General features: G+C 33.5%; 2 protein-coding genes across 3 annotated transcripts; one reads left to right on the top strand and one right to left on the bottom strand.

Moving 5' to 3' along the window:
• Positions 1 to 5,659: 5,659 nt before the first annotated feature.
• On the top strand, positions 5,660 to 12,263 carry LOC125831933 (kinesin-like protein KIN-5D). 2 transcript variants are annotated; one of them, XM_049511050.1, is made up of 23 exons: positions 5,660 to 5,809; positions 6,091 to 6,324; positions 6,415 to 6,544; positions 6,830 to 6,985; positions 7,062 to 7,538; positions 7,792 to 7,889; positions 7,974 to 8,130; positions 8,208 to 8,277; positions 8,378 to 8,454; positions 8,547 to 8,600; positions 8,693 to 8,773; positions 8,863 to 8,974; positions 9,288 to 9,374; positions 9,481 to 9,656; positions 9,945 to 10,106; positions 10,178 to 10,285; positions 10,398 to 10,556; positions 10,648 to 10,731; positions 11,065 to 11,270; positions 11,385 to 11,486; positions 11,572 to 11,681; positions 11,755 to 11,906; positions 12,000 to 12,263. In XM_049511050.1, the coding sequence occupies exons 2-23, from the start codon at positions 6,146 to 6,148 to the stop codon at positions 12,222 to 12,224; spliced, it is 3,162 nt and encodes a 1,053-aa protein (XP_049367007.1). In that variant the 5' UTR covers positions 5,660 to 5,809; positions 6,091 to 6,145; the 3' UTR covers positions 12,225 to 12,263. The 2 variants fall into 2 exon arrangements, with proteins under 2 accessions (XP_049367007.1, XP_049367008.1); XM_049511051.1 differs by lacking the exon at positions 5,660 to 5,809 and having other exon boundaries at positions 6,060 to 6,324.
• A 477-nt stretch (positions 12,264 to 12,740) lies between these two features.
• LOC125831930 (uncharacterized) lies at positions 12,741 to 18,412 on the bottom strand. Its single transcript, XM_049511047.1, has 3 exons — positions 18,154 to 18,412; positions 13,874 to 17,977; positions 12,741 to 13,237 (listed from the first exon to the last, which is right to left on the bottom strand). The coding sequence occupies exon 2, from the start codon at positions 17,901 to 17,903 to the stop codon at positions 13,905 to 13,907; it is 3,999 nt and encodes a 1,332-aa protein (XP_049367004.1). The 5' UTR covers positions 17,904 to 17,977; positions 18,154 to 18,412; the 3' UTR covers positions 12,741 to 13,237; positions 13,874 to 13,904.
• Positions 18,413 to 21,620: the final 3,208 nt, after the last annotated feature.

The following is a 21,620-nucleotide window of genomic DNA, read 5'->3' as shown; positions in this document are numbered from 1 at the left end:
TTGACATTTTATAGTGAAGTTCATATAATGAAATTGTAAAGAGAAGTTGACTACTCTAGTGTTGGTACCAAATAGTAATTAATGTACCTTGAATTTTTGACTAATTTGAAGATTTGAAGTGATGGGATATTTCATTTAAAGAATTAAGCAATTTTTTTTATAGCAATTGTCTTTAATGAGAGTAATAATTTCAAATTTTATCTTTGACTGATATAAAATAAAAATAGTATATTGTATTAAATAAATTTCATAATTACCGAATATAAAGTTGTTCTATCCTCAAGATTTGAAGACGAATACTTCAAATTTATAAAAGTTAGATATTAGTTTTCTCTCCTCTCTAATTTTGAAAAAAAATAATCGAACCAACATGGGTTGTGGTGCATTGGTAGGAGTGCTTCATCCTTAACCAAATATTTCGAGTTCGAGCCCTGGGTATGGAGAAAATTCTGCTGGGAGCGCCACCCCCGAATAAGCCCTGTAATGCACGATCCGAATTTAATCCGGACTCTAATGTGAGTTCCGAACACCAGAAAAAAACCACAAAGTGAAAATCTCATTATGGTGAAGTAGATTCCTTATATCTTTAATCAAAATTTCGTGTTCAAGCTCTTAAAATGAAACATAATTAAAAATAAACCCTAAATGTACGAATATATATTTAATCAAACTCTATATTGAATGAATTATTTTTTTTGTCAAAATTCCATCATCAAATAATTTACAATCCCTTATCCTACTGCAGGAATATTTGTAACAAATCCATTACCACCCGGTCTATCTACAAGAATCCAAACTCTATTACAACAATTATCTGTAATAGGGACTTGTTTGTAAATAACCACAGGAGTAACAAAAGGGTTATCCTTTTTCACTTGTTCCACAGCATATTTCTCATGTGTAACTATTCAAAATTCAAAAAATAAAATTATTAGAAAAACGTTTAAATCGCGATAATTAAAATTATACGACAAAATTAGGTATCGATACGTACATGTTAATTCGGAAAATTCCAGTTTTGCCCATAGAGGAAACATCCCAGTACCAGCACATTGATTGCCAACACAATTACAAGTATAACATGGAGGATAAGCAGGGAGACTTTGCACAACATAAATTGCACAAAGAAATGTTATAACATATGATATTTTTTTGAACATTTTTTTCTAATTTGATGGATTTTTGTGGTGAGTTTTTACATCTTTTTTTTATAGTGTAGAAATGAACAACTCAGCATTTATTATATTGATTTGATTTCTATTTATAAAAGCTAAAGTCTAATATTTTTATGTCCATTTTTGTTTGTATTCTCATCAAATCGGATAAGGAAAAACTATTAATTAAACTTTAAAATTGGTATATTGATCTCATGCACAATCAAGTTTATTTTTTAAGATCTTATCTTTTATTGTTAAATCATTTTTTTTGAGTAATCATTATTCATACTTTATAATTTTATGGATCATACCATCCTGAAACTTTTTTAATTCACGAAATATTGAATAAACTTCATATTAATTAGTATTTGTATGTATATGTATTTTCTTATTATATAAGAGGGAGTTTATGATGGGACATTGTGATGTCCAATCATAAACTTCCTATATAATATATAATATATAATATAATAAATCATTTTTTCTACTATATAATATATATTTATTTTTCTACTATAAGGGAGTTTATATAATATATAATAATATAATATAATAAATCATTTACAAATGACTTAAAATATTTCATATTTAAAGGATATATAATAAAATAGGTTCACTCTCAAAATTCTATCCAGGTCACATATATTGGGACAGAAAAAATAACATATATCATTTTAAAATTACCAAAAAAGTATTATAAATAATAATAATTAACAACTTAAAATATCTTAAAGACATTTTAAAAGGGTTAATTTTGTAATTGTAATTCTACTATTATATAAGAGGGAGTTTATCATGGGACATTCTATGTGTCCCATCATAAACTCCCTATATAATATATAATATAATAAATCATTTTTTCTACTATATAATATATATAATATATATTTATTTTTCTACTATATAATAAAAGGGAGTTTATATAATATATAATATCATAATAAAACCCCTTTTATTATATAGTAGAAATAAATATAATATATATATAATATAATATAATATAATAAATCATTTACAACTGACTTAAAATATTTAATATTTAAAAGATATATAATAAAATAGGTTGACTCTCAAAATTCTAACCGGGTCACATATATTGGGACAGAAAAAATAACATATATCATTTCAAAATTACCAAAAAAGTATTATAAATAATAATAATTAACAACTTAAAATATCCGAAAGACATTTTAAAAGGGTTAATTTTGTAAGTTTATCCATATCACATAAATTAGGACAAAGTGACCAGCAATGTAAGTTATTTGAAAGTTACATAAAAATATTAACAATAATTAATAACTTAGAACATTTTTTTTAAAATGCAAATTTGGATGACTCTTCAAATTTCATTTGTGTCACATAAATTGAGACAACAAAAATAACATATATTGGGTCCATTTTAATTTATTTGTCTTAATTTTTTTTATATTTAAAAATTGCGTAAAAATACTATAAATCATGACAATTGACAACATAAAATATTTCAAAAATAAATACATATAAAAAAATTCGATTAATTCTTGAAATTAATCTATCGTTAAAAATTATGTATAAAATACAATAAATCGTGATTTTGACCACTTAAAATATTTATTAAAAAAAACAGAAAAAATAAATTGACTGATTGTTAAAATTAATCCATCAATGTCACATAAAATGAGACAAAAGTAGTAATATGTATTGTTTAATGTGAAATTATTGAACACTACGTAAAATGTATTATAAATGTTAACAATTAACAACATTTGATTGAATCTTGAAATTTTATCAATGCTACATATATTCAGACAAGTGGAGTAATATATATTAAGTATTTAAAAATTACGTACAACCATATTGCTTTCTGTAGGCTTCGAATTATCGTGGTCATTTTTTAGGCTAATACAAGTTTTGTACTTTTTTTTTAATATTATAAATCGCAATAATTAATAATTTAAAATATTTTAAAAAATATATTAAAAATTTAGTTGGTTTTGGGAATTTTATTTATACTATATAAAATGGGACAAAGGAAGCAACATATATCATTTACAAATGACTTAAAAAGCATTAAAAATTAGAATAATTACCAATTTAAAATATTTAAAAGCTATATAATAAAATAGGTTCACTCTCAGAATTCTTTCAGGCTCACATATATTATGACAGAAAAAATAACACATATTATTTTAAAATTACCAAAAAAGTATTATAAATAATAATAATTAACAACTTAAAATATATGAAAGACATTTTAAAAAGGTTAATTTTGTAATTTTATCCATATCACATAAATTAGGACAAAGTGACCAGTAATGTTGGTTATTTGAAAGTTACATCAAAATATTATAAATCACAATAATTAATAACTTAAAACATTTTTTTTAAAAAAATTAAAATTTGGATGACTCTCCAAATTTTATTTGTGTGACATAAATTGAGACAACAAAAATAACATATATTGGGTCCATTTTAATTTATTTGTCTTATTTTTTTTGGGTTTTTTATATTTAAAAAATGTGTAAAAATATTATAAATCATGATAATTGACAACATAAAATATGTTTTGAAAAAAAATACAAAAATTTCCACTCATTCTTTAAATAAATCTATCGTAAAAATACTATAAATCATGATAATTGACAACATAAAATATTTCAAAAATGTTGTATGTGGATAGTCTTATTGTGCCTTGAATAACGTTAAATAAAGTACAAGTTTGTGATAAAAAAACTTATTCCTTTATCCACGCAAACAATCGCTTCAAAATCTCCGTTATTAGCCCCAAAACATACCATTTATATTATTGGCCCGTGCCCGTGCATAGCACGGGCAACATTACCTAGTAATTAAATAAAAGAAGGGTTAAAAGTAAATAAATTAACTTCAACATAAATTTACCAATACAATGATTAGTAAACTTGAATGATTAGGGATCCAATCTACCTAGTTGTCCCCATCACTTTAAACTTAAAATGCTAATCATTTTTCAAATAATAAAACAAAACTTGAAGACATAGTAAACAATTTCTTGAATTCAAAATCAACTCAAATACTAATTAATATTGCTAATCCAATAATCCTTCTTAATTAAAATAATCATGAAATCTATTAGTAAGACAATTGGCATGCTTTGGACCCCATTGCTCCTTATCATGGCTCCACCCTGACTCCCTTTAAATATAGAAAATTCTATAATTAGTAACCTGAGATCATTATTTTAAAACTAATTTATATAGTCAGTAGAGAAAACTTTATTTTCCAGAAAATGGTGCAAATTTGGCATTCTCTAAAGTAGTAGTTAAACTACACAACATATGCAATCTAATTTTATAAATAGAATTTGAATTAGATAAGATGTACATAAATTTTATTTCTGTTTTTGTGGACTAAAGAGGTTATTTCCTCTCCTACTTAACAAGGAACGACATTCAATTATATATTACACTTTTATCCTAATCCTTAATCTACACATATATACCTTTATTTCCATGATAATGTCCTCAATAATTTGAAGTTGTGTCATTTTTGTCTAATCGCCTCCCCCTCCCCCTCTGTTCTTTTTTGACCTATATTTACCTCTCCTAACTCCTGCTACGTCAACTTCTCACCTTTTGTAACTAGTTCACCTTCTCTTCACATGTCCAGACTATTTCATTCTCTCGCTTCCCTTATTTTGTCCTTCACGGAGGCCTCCCTCATAGTGTTTCGAATGCGAGCATTTTATTTCACCACCTAACTCTAATACGGTCTGCGGTATTATCATCAATCTCATTGATTTCCTAGATTATGAATCCAAGATGCTTGAAGCTTTCTTTCTAAGGTTTGTCACCTCATGTGTTACGTCACTGGACTTACACTCCAGACACTCGAACACTTTATTTTAGCCTGCTTAATATAAAAGTCCTTATAAGTCAAAATGCTTATACGTATTCTTTAGCTTTATCTATACAAACAATTGATAAATACAACCTGTGTTTATAAATTAAAATCAATTAAAATATTATCATCTCCAACTTATGATTTTATAACTTATAAACTATTTTATAACTTATAAACTATTTTATTGAACGAAACCTTTTACAATTCTATCACTAATATCCTTCATAATCTTTGAAATACTCTTTCTAGAGCATATTTTATTATTTCTCTGTTCTATTTTCATTATTCTTTATCTCTATGTAAATCACTTTATATTTTTTTTACATAAATAACTTAAAAAGACATTTCAATTAACACAAAAAGTTCTTATCAACATCTTTCATCAAACACATCAAATATTTATAATTAAATTCAATATTTCTATTCAAATATTAATTATTTATTTATTAATTTAAGTTCAACACTTAAAAATACTTTTCTATACTTGATATATATTTATCGCCCACATTTTTAATCAGCTAATCCAAACGGTCTCTATATCTTATTATTTTTCACATAAATTTTATAAGGGTAAAAAAAATGGATTCCAAAAAGAATCTCTCAATATTTTTTTTTAAAAAAACTTTAACCTAAAAATTCACCAATTAATTAAATTCCCAGTCTTCCATCTTCTCCGTTCACTACATTCACACTTTCACTGTACATTTCTTACTCATTTTTCTCTCTCTAGAACATTCGCCATTGCTGAAATTGTTAAAGCTCTCAACGGCCGGCGAAGTACTTCACTTTCTGTAAGTATATAAATATATACACACACTTCCTGCATTATGCTTTTGTACGTATCTGTGAATGCCTAGATTCTACTCATCCTTTTTTTCTCTTCGTATATTAAGATATTTTTGCTTGAATTTTTCGCATCTGTAAGCCGTTTTCGAGTAAACATTGAATCGTTTTTGCGATTTAAACTCGAGAAAATCCACATTTTACTTCTCCTTCATTATTTTTCAGCGATTTCCACTGGCATACAGATATATTTGTTTATTTGCTTGTGTTATGTAATTTTTCTGCTCAGATTTGAATTTGAACTGAGTTGACTAAGAGAATAAGGTTGTGAGATTTGAGAAGGAATGGAGGCATCGCAATCGCAGCTACTGAGAAGAGGAGGAGGTTTAGTTTCGATGTCACCGTCGCATACGCCGCGGTCGAGTGATAAAGTGGTGAGAGATCTGCGATCGGGGGAAGGGAATGTGAATGGAAGGCATGATAAAGAAAAAGGTGTAAATGTGCAAGTTATTTTGCGTTGCAGGTGAGTAAAATGAATGTACTTTAGAGTCTGTTATATTTACTGATTTTAATTGAGTGTAGTTGATGGAATTGGTATGGTGAAAATATGCAGGCCGTTGAGTGAGGATGAGATAAGATTGCATACACCAGTTGTGATTTCCTGTAATGAGGGTAGAAGAGAAGTTTCTGCTATTCAGAACATAGCTAATAAGCAGATTGACAGAACATTTGCCTTTGATAAGGTTTGATAATTTCCAGCTGATTTATCATTCATCTGTTCGATTTTTGGAACAGATATACGGAATGGAATTGAAGAAATGAAGTGGTTCTGCATAAAATTTGGACTTATTCCTAATTTCCTATAGCTTTCCTTAGATTTTTCCATAAAAATAAAGCATTTTCATAATTCTCACTAGACCTGTAGTATACACTCTAAATGAATTTGTCCATTACAGTTCACAATGAGTTAAAACCGGTTATTTGTGTTCAAGACCCTAACTTTATGTTGGATAATTCTTCTGTCTCAGGTGTTTGGTCCAACATCCCAACAGAAGGACCTGTATGATTCTGCAATATGGCCTATTGTTTTTGAAGTTCTAGAGGGATATAACTGCACCATTTTTGCTTATGGGCAGACAGGAACAGGAAAAACTTATACAATGGAGGGAGGGGCAAGAAAGAAGGTTGGTGGTTGATAGAAATGTGTTTGTTTCTACTAGCTACTTCTTCATACTAATTGTTAAATTTGCCCCATTTAAGAATGGGGAATTTCCAAGTGATGCAGGTGTTATCCCCCGAGCTGTTAAACAAATTTTTGAGATATTGGAAGCTCAAAATGCTGAATATAGCATGAAAGTAACACATTTGGAGCTTTATAATGAGGAGATCACAGATCTTTTAGCTCCTGAGGAATGCACAAAGTATGTAGATGATAAATCCAAAAAACCAATAGCGCTAATGGAAGATGGTAAGGGTGGTGTTTTAGTTAGAGGTTTAGAAGAGGAGATTGTTTCCACTGCAAATGAAATCTATAAGATCTTGGAGAAAGGTTCAGCTAAGAGGCGTACAGCAGAGACTCTTCTGAACAAACAGAGTAGTCGTTCTCACTCTATTTTCTCTATCACAATTCATATCAAGGAATGCACTCCAGAAGGGGAAGAGATGATCAAATGTGGCAAATTGAACCTTGTAGACCTTGCTGGTTCTGAGAACATATCACGTTCTGGTGCAAGGGAGGTAAGATGTAAAAATATCCGACTGCCAGGCCAATGCGTTTGGCAGTATACTTAATGCACGTAAAAGTAGTTTAAAGAAACAATGTAATGCTGAGATGCTGTTTTAGCAATGTCACAAATTTATCTTTTGTTCATGATAGCTAGTCTCTAGATATTCTGCTTTTTAAGATCCTTGTATTTTCCATCCTTTTTCCTCGTTCAGTTGCTTTCTTCTCAATTACAGTATAATAAACTAATTATTTTTTTTGCTGCAGGGCAGAGCGAGGGAAGCTGGAGAAATCAACAAGAGTTTGCTTACACTTGGTCGTGTTATAAATGCTTTAGTTGAACACTCTGGTCATATCCCATACAGGTCTTCTTCAATCCAGTCCTATGTTATTCTAGAGTGCTTTTAGTTCTTACATATCCTGAGTAAGTATTGCTTTGTATATGTCAGGGATAGCAAATTGACACGGTTGTTGAGGGATTCTCTTGGAGGGAAAACAAAGACATGCATTATTGCAACAATATCACCATCAGTTCACTGTCTGGAAGAGACACTGAGCACTTTAGATTACGCTCATCGTGCCAAAAATATAAAGAACAAACCAGAGGTTAGTTTTCAGGATTTTTATTACCTAAAGAATGTATCTTTATCTATCCTTCAGCTTTTTTTCTGTTGTTATTTCAGATTAACCAGAAGATGATGAAATCTGCATTAATCAAAGATTTGTACTCCGAGATTGACAGACTGAAGCAAGGTCTATATTGCTCTCTTCCTCTTTTTTTCTATATATAAATCTATATTTTACAGCAACAAATTATCTAACAACATTTTTTTTTCTATTTTATCGCCAACAGAGGTGTATGCTGCAAGAGAGAAGAATGGCATTTATATACCAAGAGACCGTTATCTTCAAGACGAAGCAGAGAAGAAGGTTCAGTACTGTTTTCAGGATCTTAAGATTGGTTGCAGTCACTTGACATATGTTTTAATACTCTATGGTAACTTGTTTTTCTCCTCTCTCAGGCAATGTCTGAAAAGATAGAACGGATGGAACTTGACTTCGAATCCAGGGACAAGGTGCACAAGAGATGAAAAAATCTGGAGCATCTTAATTTTCTTGTAAAAACTGATTAATCTGAACTCATTATCCTGTTGCTTTCTGCAAACAGCAATTTATGGAACTTAAGGAACTATACAATTCTCAGCAATTGTTGACAGCAGAGTTGGGTGACAAACTTGAGAAGACAGAGGTTAGTGGAATTCTTAACTCATCATATTCGAGATCTTTGTTGTCTGACTCTTTCTCATGAAATTTGCTACACTTTTTGTGTCTTTTCAGAAAAAGCTTCAGGAAACTCAGCATACATTGGCTGATCTCGAAGAGAAACACAGGCAGGCAATTACCACTATAAAAGAAAAGGAATTTCTGATATCTAACCTTCTAAAATCTGGTAAGCTTCATCCTCTATGCTGGGGAAAGGAGAACTTTTTTGGCTTGTCATTTGGCTTGGGGAAGCAACGTATTTATGCCAAGTCTATTATTTTAGCATATTCATAAAAGTGAAGTTGGGATATGGGTGTATTACATTTTTCATTAACATTTTCATAAAAGTAAATTTGGGATATGGGTGTATTACATTTTTCATTAACATTAGCAAATTTGGATGTAGCCATAATGATTTGGCAGTGAATGTGGGGATTTATATAAAATAATTTCACAATTAGAGTAGTGCATGATATCTGGAATTGTATGTCTTCTACCAGAAAAAGCACTGGTTGAGCAAGCATTTGAACTTCGAGCTGAACTGGAAAATGCTGCATCAGACGTGTCGAACTTGTTTGCCAAGATTGGTGTGTATACACTATACAGTTCTAAAACTCAAATACATGATTAATTTTCTTGCTAAGAAAACAATGTTGCATCAAGCTCCTGCATACTGATAGTGGGTGATTTCAGAGCGCAAAGACAAAATAGAAGATGGAAACAGAGTTCTCATCCAAAATTTCCAATCCCAGCTGACTCAACAGCTTGAAGTCCTGCATAAGACTGTTGCTTCTTCAACCACACAACAAGAGCAACAACTCAAAGGCATGGAGGAAGACATGCAGTCCTTTGTTTCTACAAAGACTGAGGTATTCTGGACACAAATTTAGTTATTAGCCATGTTTCTAGAAAAATTGCATGACCTGATTCCAAAGCCAAAAGGAGATGGCAATATGTAGTTTTCAGATATTATTTGTTGCAGTATTTACCAAATTTATTTAATTAGGGAGCATATATAATTATTTGAACCTGCTCTTTTGACAGAAAAAAACTACATGCTTCATAAGTGTAGTGCTTCAATTGTCTAATAGGTTTACATATTTCTGGTGAAAATTGTACTCCTATTAACCAATATCACTTTCTTGTCTGATTTTCAGGCAGTGGAAGAGCTTCGAGGCCGTCTGGAGAACTTAAAAACCATGTTTGGTTCTGGTATCAAAGCTTTAGATGGTTTGACTGGGGAACTTGACGGCAATGCTCAGTCAACCTTTGACCGTTTAAATTGTGAAGTTTCTAAACATTCTTCTGCTTTAGGAGAGGTGTGTATCTTTTCTGCTGTTTTTAAGACATTCTGAGGAATTTGTTTCTTATCTCCTTTTTCCTGATGTAGCTTTTTAAGGAGATTGCTTCTGAGGCTGATACCTTGGTTAATGATCTTCAAAAAAGTTTACATGATCAGAAGGAGAAATTAATCACATTTGCACTACAGCAACGTGAGGTATCAATAGTTAACTATTTGTGAAGCACATATATTCTTTCAATGCTCCTTATCTGGATCTTTCTTTTTCCTGCACGAGTATAGCTTATAAACTTTGGATGCCTTTATATAGGCACATTGCGGGAGTATCACAATGTCAAGGTCCATTTCTCAGATTACTGGGAACTTCTTTAAGACTCTAGATATGCATGTGTCCCAGTTAGGTGAAATAGTGGAAGAAGCACAGACGGTCAGTGACCAGAAATTCTCTGAACTAGAAAAGAAGTTTGAGGTCAGTGACTTCATCACTAGAATATGACTTTTTATTAGACAATGTTGATATGCATTTGTTACCTCATTTTATTTGGATTTCTCAATTTTAGGAATGTGCTGCCAATGAGGAAAGACAAATCTTGGAGAAAGTGGCAGAGTTGCTCGCTGGATCAAATGCTAGGAAGAAAAAATTGGTAGGTCATCTAATAATGATAAAGATGTGCATCACAGTTCTCGATGTGGCTAAGATTGCACAATTCTAAACCTTAGAAAGATGATGATAAGAGTATCAACATGAGAAAGTTTATAGGTGTTGTAGAATGTAGACAGATTGGGACTTCCTTTTTCTTGTGTAGTTTTATATTTGAAATGTTTGGTTGATTGCTTGTAGTCAATGATCATTAGTAATAATTGGCTTATTATGATCAAGCAGAAAATCCTGTATCCTGAATCACAGTCATTGATTGGCTATAATCTACTTTTGGTTGCAAAAAACTAATTGACTTTTGTATGGCTTCCTTCTGTAGGTTCAAACTGCTATCGATGACCTTAGAGAAAGTGCTTCCAACAGAACTAACAGACTGAAACAAGAGATGTCAACCATGCAAGATTCAACTTCTTCAGTTAAAGTCAAATGGACTGCTTACATGGACAAGGCTGAATCACACTATCTTGAAGATACTGCTGCTGTGGAAAATGGGAAGAACGAGATGGAAGAGGTGCTACAGAATTGGTATGTAAACTCAGCTGATATATTCCACACAGATATCTTAGGAAAAACTTTGTTCTTTGGTGTTTGTAAGTGTATCATCCTTTCTGTGCTAACATGGAAATATGCAATGTGCAGTGTGCAAAAGACTAAATTGGGAGCTACGCAATGGACAAATGCTCAACAGTCTTTATTAGACCTAGAGGAGAGAAATGTTGCGTTTGTCGATGAAATTGTTAGGTCAGTTGGTTCAGTGACTGTTCACTACTTCAGTTTCAGAGTGGTGATATTTTACTTAGACTGTTACTCCCGACGTTTTCTGCAGGGGAGGAATGGATGCAAATCAAGCATTACGTGTAAGATTTTCATCTGGAGTGTCATCCACTCTTGAAGACACTGATGCTGCTAGCAAACACCTACTCTCATCTATTGACCGTAAGCTATCTAGAGTTACACGTTAATAGTTTTAGCTTTTTTGTCTTTCAATTAATTTGATCAACACATGCAGATTCTTTACAACTCGACCGTGATGCTTGTGCAAACCTTGATTCTACGATTGTTCCTTGTTGTGGAGAGCTGCGAGAACTAAACAGCGGACACTACCACAAGGTTGTTGAAATTACAGAGTACACTGGAAAAAGTCTTTCACAAGAATACATGGTAAGGGCGTTACCTCAAATTTTACATTTAGTTTGTTAAAAAGGACTATGTTCTAAGTCTATATTTCAAATTCCTATTATTTATTTATAATAGGTTGATGAACCGTCGTGCTCGACTCCTACAAAGAGACCATTTAATCTTCCAAGCGTTGAGTCTATTGAAGAACTAAAAACTCCCGCTTTCGAAGAGTTGTTGAATTCATTTTGGAATGAAAAATCCTCAAAGCTATCAAATGGAGATGTAAAGCATAGTATAGAGATAGAGGTAGTAGATCCTTCTTTACGAGATTCAAGAGTTCCCCTCACTGCTGTAAATTAGAAGAGTCCACTCCAGACTACAATTACATACATCATAATATATGGGCAATTAAGGATGAGACTGGAGAGTTGTACATAATATGTGTCTTGAATCTCCATCTTCTCATCTATACACGTAGCAGATAATTTATCCCTATTCTTTTTATTTAATTTGAGTGATCGAAATATGTAATGTTTGTGCTGAACATGTTAGTTTGAAGTGTCCGTGGATGCAACATTGATAGAGTTTGTAAATTTCGTTTGCAACTTCTAGCAAACAATACATTGTATACTGAGATTTCAACTCTTAACCTGTCTTATAATTGCAATGCAAATCATCAGATCATGTACTGTGGGAGTAGTATTTAACATTGTTGCTTGCATCTCTAATCAAACAGACTCAATATTGCTGATAGTACAGAAGCTAACCTCAGGGCCAAAACCCGAAAAAGAAGAAAAAAATAAAATCCAACGTTTGATCATTTCAGGCCTCGATTTTGAAGTATGAATGCAGTTAAAGGAACATGGGGATGCTTGATCACAAGACCAACTTATTTTCATTTATCTCATCTAATAATAACTAGATTAATGTTACATACGAGAGGGTATCATAACATATGGACTCTGCTGCTTCTCAATGCAGAACAGTGATTAGGCTTCAGCATTCTCGTATTGTATGAATATGCCACGTAAATATACTGTATACAATGAAAAAAATGGAACAAATGAAAAAGGGATAGATAAGAAGACAAGGCTAAATGAGACTAAAAAAAAAAAAGTTGTGCAACTGCAAGCCTGCCGTCTACATATTGAGAGGCTCCCCTTTTTTCCTTGTTTTAACTAAGAACGAATCTACATTTGAACTGTCATGGCCAAAATATACCATCTTAGCGAACCAGCATGGCCAAAAAAAAAAACTGAACCGTTGAAGTGGATGATGAATTTCACTGAGTGCAATTGGACAGTATTCTTTGTTAGAGCCATCTGACCGCCGAAAGTTCCTGGCTCTTCAGGTAGGTAATATATAAGGCTTTTCTGCAGGAAAGACCAAATGAACAGTATGTTAAAGAGGAAAAATAAAACAGTATAATTCCAACACTCTCCCCCTTCCCCCAGGCAGTGGAATCAACCAAAACAATGAATCGAATCCTCAAACACCCTCATAAAATGAAATCCAAATTTATAACTTCCTGGCCTAAATCACCATCTATAAATAAAGAGTGCCCTGTCAGTTTACTACTTCTCACGACAAAAACAGAAAAGAGACTAAATACATGACGAAAGACCAGGTCAAGTTGCTAGTATAAGCTAGCTCCTCAGGTACCAAAAAATGAGCCTTTTTATATTGCACTGAAAACCGGTAAACCTTGTGCTTCAACGAAAACGAGTAAACTGAAATTACCATCAAAGTTCTTAGGGCCACTATTTTACCTAAAAAATTCCCACATAAAAAAATGTCAACTGACAGAGACTTCCATATCAGACAATTACAAATCAATGAACAGTCAAATAAACCAATCAACCACACTAAAATTTCAAATAAGTTTGCATAGCATAATGAACTAGAAATACTAGTTCACAGTTTCAGGGAGAGTATCAGGAAGAAAAGGAAGATGAATGCATTGGAAAAGGTAACAGGTAACTTCCAAAATGTGAAATGGATCAAAGTACCTGGAAGCTTCTGACAGAGCTCTTTCCACAATCAAGCTGGTGGTTCTCCACCACATGTTTCATCAACAAAATTTTCAGTAGAGTTTTGCTGACATAACAACTTATTTCCATCTCCAGGAGTTGAGCAGAGAGTATCCCAATCCATCAGAGAAGAACCACAATGCATAGCACCTTGTTCTGACATATGGCTGCTCTTAATACTGCCCTCTACATGATCTTTACCATCCTCATAAGTAAGGTCTGTTCGATCCTCATCCACATTTGAGGGCTCAACATTGGGATCTGAGCTCAAATCAAAACCATTTTGTTCCCCTGTCCCATTATAAGCTACGGTTACTGCTCCTTGATCAGATGGTTCAGCAACTTCTTTCTTTTGCCTCTTCCATTTCTTTGTAGATGAAGTACCATCATCCTCAAAATCTTCTTCTTCTCTATCTCTGTGCAAGTAAACCCAGAGCTTCTTCTCATTATCAAACTGTACACAAGGATCACGTTCATAATGCAAACGATCCAACGCACCACTAACAACTTGATTGACTTGAGCATCAGAAACCTCTTCCACAATATACTGTGAGTCTCTGATTAAAGTACAAACATCTGCTCTAGTCCCTGTGCTGCCAGGCAACCTAGCAGCTGCATCTCGCACAAGACAGAGAATCGTTACATGGGCAGGGCGATCCTTTTTAAGCATGAAGTGATCACGAGCTTTTGACGTTGGCTTGCCACCGCACCTTCTCAGAGGAGCAACTATTGATTTTTTCCCATCAATAGCAGTGTAGGAGAAGGCCCTGTCAGGTATTGAATACCTAAGGAATTCCTCTTTACGGAAATACTCTCTAACTTCTTCGGAGCTTGGGCCAATGGTACTCAGACTCTTCTGAGCTCGCAAATCTCTGAACCTTTCCTTCTCATCTAGATTATATTGCATCAACGACAACGGAGGGTCAGGGAGACTTCCTATCTGCCGTAGCGTCTCCTGACCATTTTTCAGCCAATTGGCAAAAGAATCAACCAACTTGACAAGCATTTTGTGAGGAAGACCCCACACTTCTGGAGATGTGACTTCCTCCATAGGCTCATGATCAGATGAATCAGGGCTCACTGGACCAATCCATGACCAACTTTTGGTGGGTTTGTCATAGACCACAAGAGACTTCCACCCTTTTGCACCAAGCGGTGCTGTTTTGGAAGAAAATATTTTGAGCACTCCTCTGACCAAATCATGGAGAGGTTCTTGAGTCTCAAGAATACAGGGATCTCCCGGGTTTGATCTCACACGGTTAACAATTTCTTGAACACTCAGAGAGGGCACCTTTGCTTGAGTGGAAGGAATTGAATTATCACCATCCAACTCTGAGGGTGGTGCAACTCCACCATGCTCCTCCAGAGCTTCCTGTCTTCCAGCAATTGTATCTACAGCCTCTTCTGGAAGCAAAGTAATCATTGCCATACGAGCTGCTGAAAGAAGATGAATGATGGAGAATGAAAAGCCAGTATGAACTGTAGGAGTAATCAAAGTGAATGGCTTTTTTTGAGGTCGGCTTTCTACATCTACATCTTCTACTATCATTTCTGAAGTTGGGGATCTGGGAACTCCCACTAAAGGAGGCCATGTGTCATCATCCAGCTTCTTTTTACCGCGCTTCACTGAGAGGTCATCTTGTCGCTGCTGGGTATCAGAATAGAGAGGGTCAGTATCATCTAGCTCATCCATGTATGGGATATCAACTTTGACTTTCCGCTTCTTCATGATTGAGTTGCAACCTGTTAAATGCATATCAGATTTTTCATGGTGATCAAGAGCACTTGTGTCAAGCATCTGACCTTTCTTTGAAAACTTGGTAGAAACTCCATTCCTTTTGGCCGGCAACCGTGTCCGCAATGAGTCATCCTCTTGAAACTTGTGATCTTGTATATAATTTGCAGGCAGGATATCACGGCTAACTTTTCCTTTTTGTTTCTTCTCTCTGGTGGATGCCATGTGGTACTTTTCAGTATGGTCCCCTTGCAAAGGACCATTCTTGGCCAGCTTGTAGATTGGTTGCTCATCTTCATCATCATTGTCATTGTCGAACTGACTTAAGCCAGAGAAATGATTTCTAGTGGAGAAACTACTCAGATAACCAAGATCATGCATCTTACCCATTGGTTCTGCTCCCAAGCCACGACTTCCACTTCTCTTTGGGTGGAAAAGTTCACTGGAGTCGCTCATCATCCTAGAAGAATGTAATGAACCATCACGAACCGGTATACTGTACTTATCCTTTTGACCAAATTTAGCCCTTTTAGTATCCAATGCAGACGTCAAGTTCGTGGAACCACTGGGATATGCCCACTTGCTCCTCATCAATGGATTGTTACCCTCGTCACTTCTTTCTGATGATTCAGATTCAGTTTCTTCAGTCTTTGCAAATACTCTTCTACCTCTAGTTCCTGACCCATCTTGTCCTCCATTCTGCATTTTCGCCTTGACTTTCTCAGGGAAGGCTTTTGCCCTATTGTCTGACTGAAACAACTTATCATTTAACTTGCGATCAGGATATTCTTGGTCCACCTTCCACTTTTTGCTCACGTTACCAAGCTTGTGTGATGGGTTGGTAAAATAATTATCCTCTTGTGCTTTACTTGGCCAAAACGGTTCACTTCCGCTCGCTAGTTCCATTCCACTTCCCTTCACCGACATTTTAGGAATCCGGATTTTCCCATAATTCATCTGATCTTCAGAGAAAAACTGTGGGAGACCATCAGCATACCTGTCTTTTTTCCCAAATTCATATGCAGCTCTGGCATTGCTTGGCTTTGCAGTCAAGACCTTAATATCTGACAGCTGATTGACAGTATTGTTTCTTCCATAGGCATAAAGATCATTCTTCAACGGGACAGGCACACCCATGAAAACATCAGAGCATTCTTCCACTCTCAACCTTTCATGCTTTTTCCCCAATTTTACAGTCCCACTTCTATCAACAGCCCCTGCCCGTGAAAAGTTTCTCTCTCTCTGCACATCCACTTCATACATCCCATCCTCCTCATAATTGCCATTCAACATATCCCTCATTGGGGCAGCCATCCCAGAATTGTAGTCCATTCCTTTACCACGACGAAAAGGAGGCAATGCAGAACCCTTTGTTCCACCTACCTTCAAAGTCCCTTTTAGGTTCTGCTTTTTGTATCTGGTAGCTTCCGAAGCCATTTGTCTAGATGATGAATCCAAGGCTGACCCTATTCCATATCCAGAATAACAACCCATATTCTGACCAAGATTACGATCTTTTGTTCTTTTGCCCCACAAAGTATCACTGAACTCCTCTCTCTCGGATCCATCACTTTCCAATTCTTCCATTTTCTCGTACATTAAAATCTTCTCATTCTTCTTAATGTTCAGCACTTGAAGCTTCTCCTCAATGCTATACCCAGGGCAACTGAGCCAAGCATCTCTTATCTGACAAAGATTACTGACAATTGCATTCTGATGGTTTCTGAGTTGGTGATAATGCTTCCGCTTCTGAAAGAAAATCAATCCTTGACGGTAAAGTGCCACTCTTGGCTCGCATAACCCACCCTTCAACATGTTAAACAGCTTATCCAGGGGACTTCCAAAATGCATATTATTACCGGTGAGGAGGTCTTTCAATGTTCGCATAAACATTTCCTGGTCCATGTCAGGAAGGTATTGAGCAAGATTAAACCTTTCTTCCTCAGACAACACCTCATTCCAAACATCCAATGACAACACATCCCCCAATCCCGAAAGATCATACAATTCAAACGGAATGCTACATGTTTGATCCCCAATTTGACAAAACTCCTCCTTAGACTCCCCTAATTCCAACAAATCAAAGTCGTCCGATCCCGCCCCTGAATCACAATCATCAAAATCATCATCATCATCCTCGCCATTAGATTCAACCTCACCTCCGACGTTTCGTCTCTGAAACTCCTCATCCTCACTCGACATACTGTCCCTACTACGAGGAGAAAACTCAGAATCAAATCGCGATGCCTTAAAGCTTCCCTTTTCGATCACCATTCAACATATAAACAACACCCAAACAATAAACAGACCACACCAGCACACTAACCTTCCAATCCAAATTCAAAACCCTAGAAAAAAAAATCAACCAAACATGCCAAAATTCAGAAATTCTCCATACCCATAATGAAAAAACACAAAATATTAAAACCCCATCTCGTCAAAACAAATATAAACACACCCATATACATATGTGATGTAATAGGCGTAAACAAAAAAAATTACAGATTGAATTAGAAGAAATTACCTTGAAACAGATGAACAGAGAAGCAAGAAACAGAAAGGCGACCCAAAATTCCTTGAAGGTAATGTGAGGGAAATAGAAAGAAAACCCTAAGAGAAGAGGCGGTTATATTGTGCTATGCGGGTGTTTGGAAGAGCACAGTGGATTATACTATACGAGAAAAAAAAGGGGGAAAAGGGGAAGAAGAAGAAGAAGAAGATGAGGACGTGGATGGTGGCATCGCCGTTGGATTGAGAGATGAAAAGACGAAAAAGGGCATCGGAGAGAGCTTGAAGGAGATAGTAGTAGAGTGTAGAGAGAGAGAGAGAGTGTGTGCGTGTGGGTCGAGGAAGAAGGGGTTGAGTCAGGGACAGGGATGACTCGGGGAAATAGTGTGGGTTAGAAAACTCGAATCAAATGATTAAATAACAATAATAATATATCAAGTGTCAAGAGAAAATTTGGAAAGAACAAAGTATACACGAATTTATATATGAAACACAAGAGGAATCAATGGATCACTTGTTCTTTAAATGCTTTTTTTCGACTGTTGTTTGGAATAAACTCTCGTGCTGATAAGAACATAATAGAAACGCAATGAAATGAATAGAGGACATGTGTTGGATTGAGACTCTTGCTTGTTGGGTATACAATATGACAAGAAAGGAACAATCGAGTCTTTCAGATCAAGAAGAGAAATTCTACGATTCTCTCAAGGCAAATTAAAGAAAAGACATGCTAAATAATTTGAAAAATGAGATATAAATATGAGGATTTTAAGGTACAATTAAATTTGATAATTGGTATTGATTGTCATTAGCAAATTGATTATATTAATTAATTTATATATTCTAATTTTTTTACAAATTGATAAGGTTTGATCTAATTTTTTTTTTTAATTATAGAAACAAAGAAATGATTCTATGATTGAACAGACTTACATTAATTGAAAGCTATATAATAAGCAAGTTTATGATACTATGTCCTTAGAGATGATAATCAGGGTAGGATGGATCTTTGTGCTATTGCAAGTGTTACTTTAATGCTGAGGCACCCACAATGTGTGTGTTAGCATTGCAATTAAGAAAAAAAAATATCACATTAATGCTTTATTTTTAAATTTTTAAAGTAGAATATAATTTAACTAAAACCAAAACAAGTATACAACATAAGCTACTAAAAACCTATGGTTAACAAATAGTTAAATTAAATACGATGTTTAAAGGATTAAATTGAAAAAAGTATTTAATTATGATATGTCATTTAAGTTAATAGATATCTCTAACAAAATTAGTGAACGAGCATAAGAATTGAGTTGGATTTGGAGTTAGTCATTGAGGTTAAGAGGTTATGAGTCTGTTGTTTGAATATTTTGAATTGTATAAATGGACAATAAGAAGAGTTGTATCAATGAGCATATATGAAGCGAACATATGTTGAGTCTAATTGTTGATATTAACCATAATCATAAGTTTTAAGATGTTTCTATGTTGAGTGTATACACTCATTCAATCATTTTGAGTATTAGAACACTTTTACTCTAAACAAGACTTCAATAGGTTCATTATATTTTTCTAACTTAGGGAAATAAATGACACGTGTCTCGGAAAACTCAGGTGCTTTTCAAAAAAGGATAACCAAAATTTAGAAATTGTAAAACTTTAAAGAGGAACTTTCGCAAATAACCACTATAATAAACTTAGTTATGCTTCATAGCTATAGTTTGCATATTACGGGTTGTAGTTACAATTTAATCTGCTTCGTTTGTATAATTCAGTTATTTTGTATAAACTCGAAATAATGAATTTATACAATTACAAAAATCAAAAGTGTAAACAATTATACAAATTATATTATATAATTTCGAATTATACAAAAGTTATACAATTATATTAGGGATAAGGGTCTGAAAAATACCCCAACTTTGGTCAGATTTGTTGTTGCGATACTAAACTTTTATGAGGACCTATTACCTCCTTAGACTATAAATGATTCTATGATTGAACAGACTTACATTAATTGAAAGCTATATAATACGCAAGTTTATGATACTATGTCCTTAGAGATGAGAATCAGGGTAGGATGGATCTTTGTGCTATTGCAAGTGTTACTTTAATGCTGAGGCACCCACAATGTGTGTGTTAGCATTGCAATTAAGAAAAAAAATATCACATTAATGCTTTATTTTTTTAAAATTTTAAGTAGAATATAATTTAACTAAAACCAAAACAATTATACAACATAAGCTACTAAAAACCTATGGCTAACAAATAGTTAAATTAAATATGATGTTTAAAGGATTAAATTGAAAAAAGTACTTAATTATGATATGTCATTTAAGTTAAAGTTGCATATGTTGAGGTATTTTTCAGACCCTTATCCCATTATATTATACAAATTTCGAATTATACAAACGTGCAATTATACAAAACAAAAAAGCTGAGCAATGTAATTATAGCTAAAGGTAGGTCACGAATTATAATTAAGGCAAACTATAGTTATGTTAACTAATTAACTAGTATATATTTGTTTATATATGTAATTTTCCCAACTTTGAATCATTATAGGAAAAATTACACGAATCCACATTTTAGATTACTTATTACCATTATCCCCTATAAGTTTTACAATTTCCAAAATCCCTCATTTTCGCGCATCAGATTAGTGTATCTCGCGCATAAGATTAATGTATCAGCGCTTATATTATTGTATCTCGCGCATCATATTAGTGTATCATGTATAAAATGTAATGTATCTTACTTAACGATTAATGTATCTCGCGCATCAGATTAATGTATCAGCCCATCATTATATCTTAAGTTTATAACTTCAAGCCCAAATTTTTTTAACTTCAACTCGCAAGTCTTAAGTGGATTTTAAATGGGCTGCTATAGAAAATGGGCCCTCTTGCTTATTTGACCCATCCCATATCGTTCACCTTCCCAAGCCCAAATATATTCCGTCTTTTGTCTTTTTTGTTTTTCTAGTTTTCATTTAAATTTTTATTTCTATATAGCATCCTATATGTATTATTCTACATAGAACTTATGTATCTACTTGTTTAATTTTATATAAGTGTACGTGTCTACTTATATATACACCAAAAATTAAAGGACATAAATATGAAATGAGGTTAAATTAAAGAACAATACATTTATACATTCTAATATATTCTAACCGCTAGTATAAAAGTATTTACACGTAAAACAAAATAGAGAAAAAGAACAAAAGAAAAAAAAAAGGTGGAGCATAACGTGCTCACAACTATAGAGCTATCTGTTAAGTAAAAAAATAAATTGAGAAACATGCACGCTATGCATAATTTTTTTTTGTGTCTACTACCTACCATTAAAAATAATTGAGTTGTTTGGTTACAAGAATGTTTGTCCATAATGCATTCAACACCTACTTCTTTGTTTATAGGATAGATCAACGGAGTCAGGATTTGATTGGTGTGAATTTAAATTATAGAATAGTAAAAATATGAATTA

This window comes from Solanum verrucosum, unplaced genomic scaffold (assembly GCF_900185275.1).
Source record: "Solanum verrucosum unplaced genomic scaffold, falcon-dt-bn FXZP01000042.1, whole genome shotgun sequence".
Taxonomy (NCBI): domain Eukaryota; kingdom Viridiplantae; phylum Streptophyta; class Magnoliopsida; order Solanales; family Solanaceae; genus Solanum; species Solanum verrucosum.
This window is presented reverse-complemented; position numbering and strand designations above follow the sequence as displayed.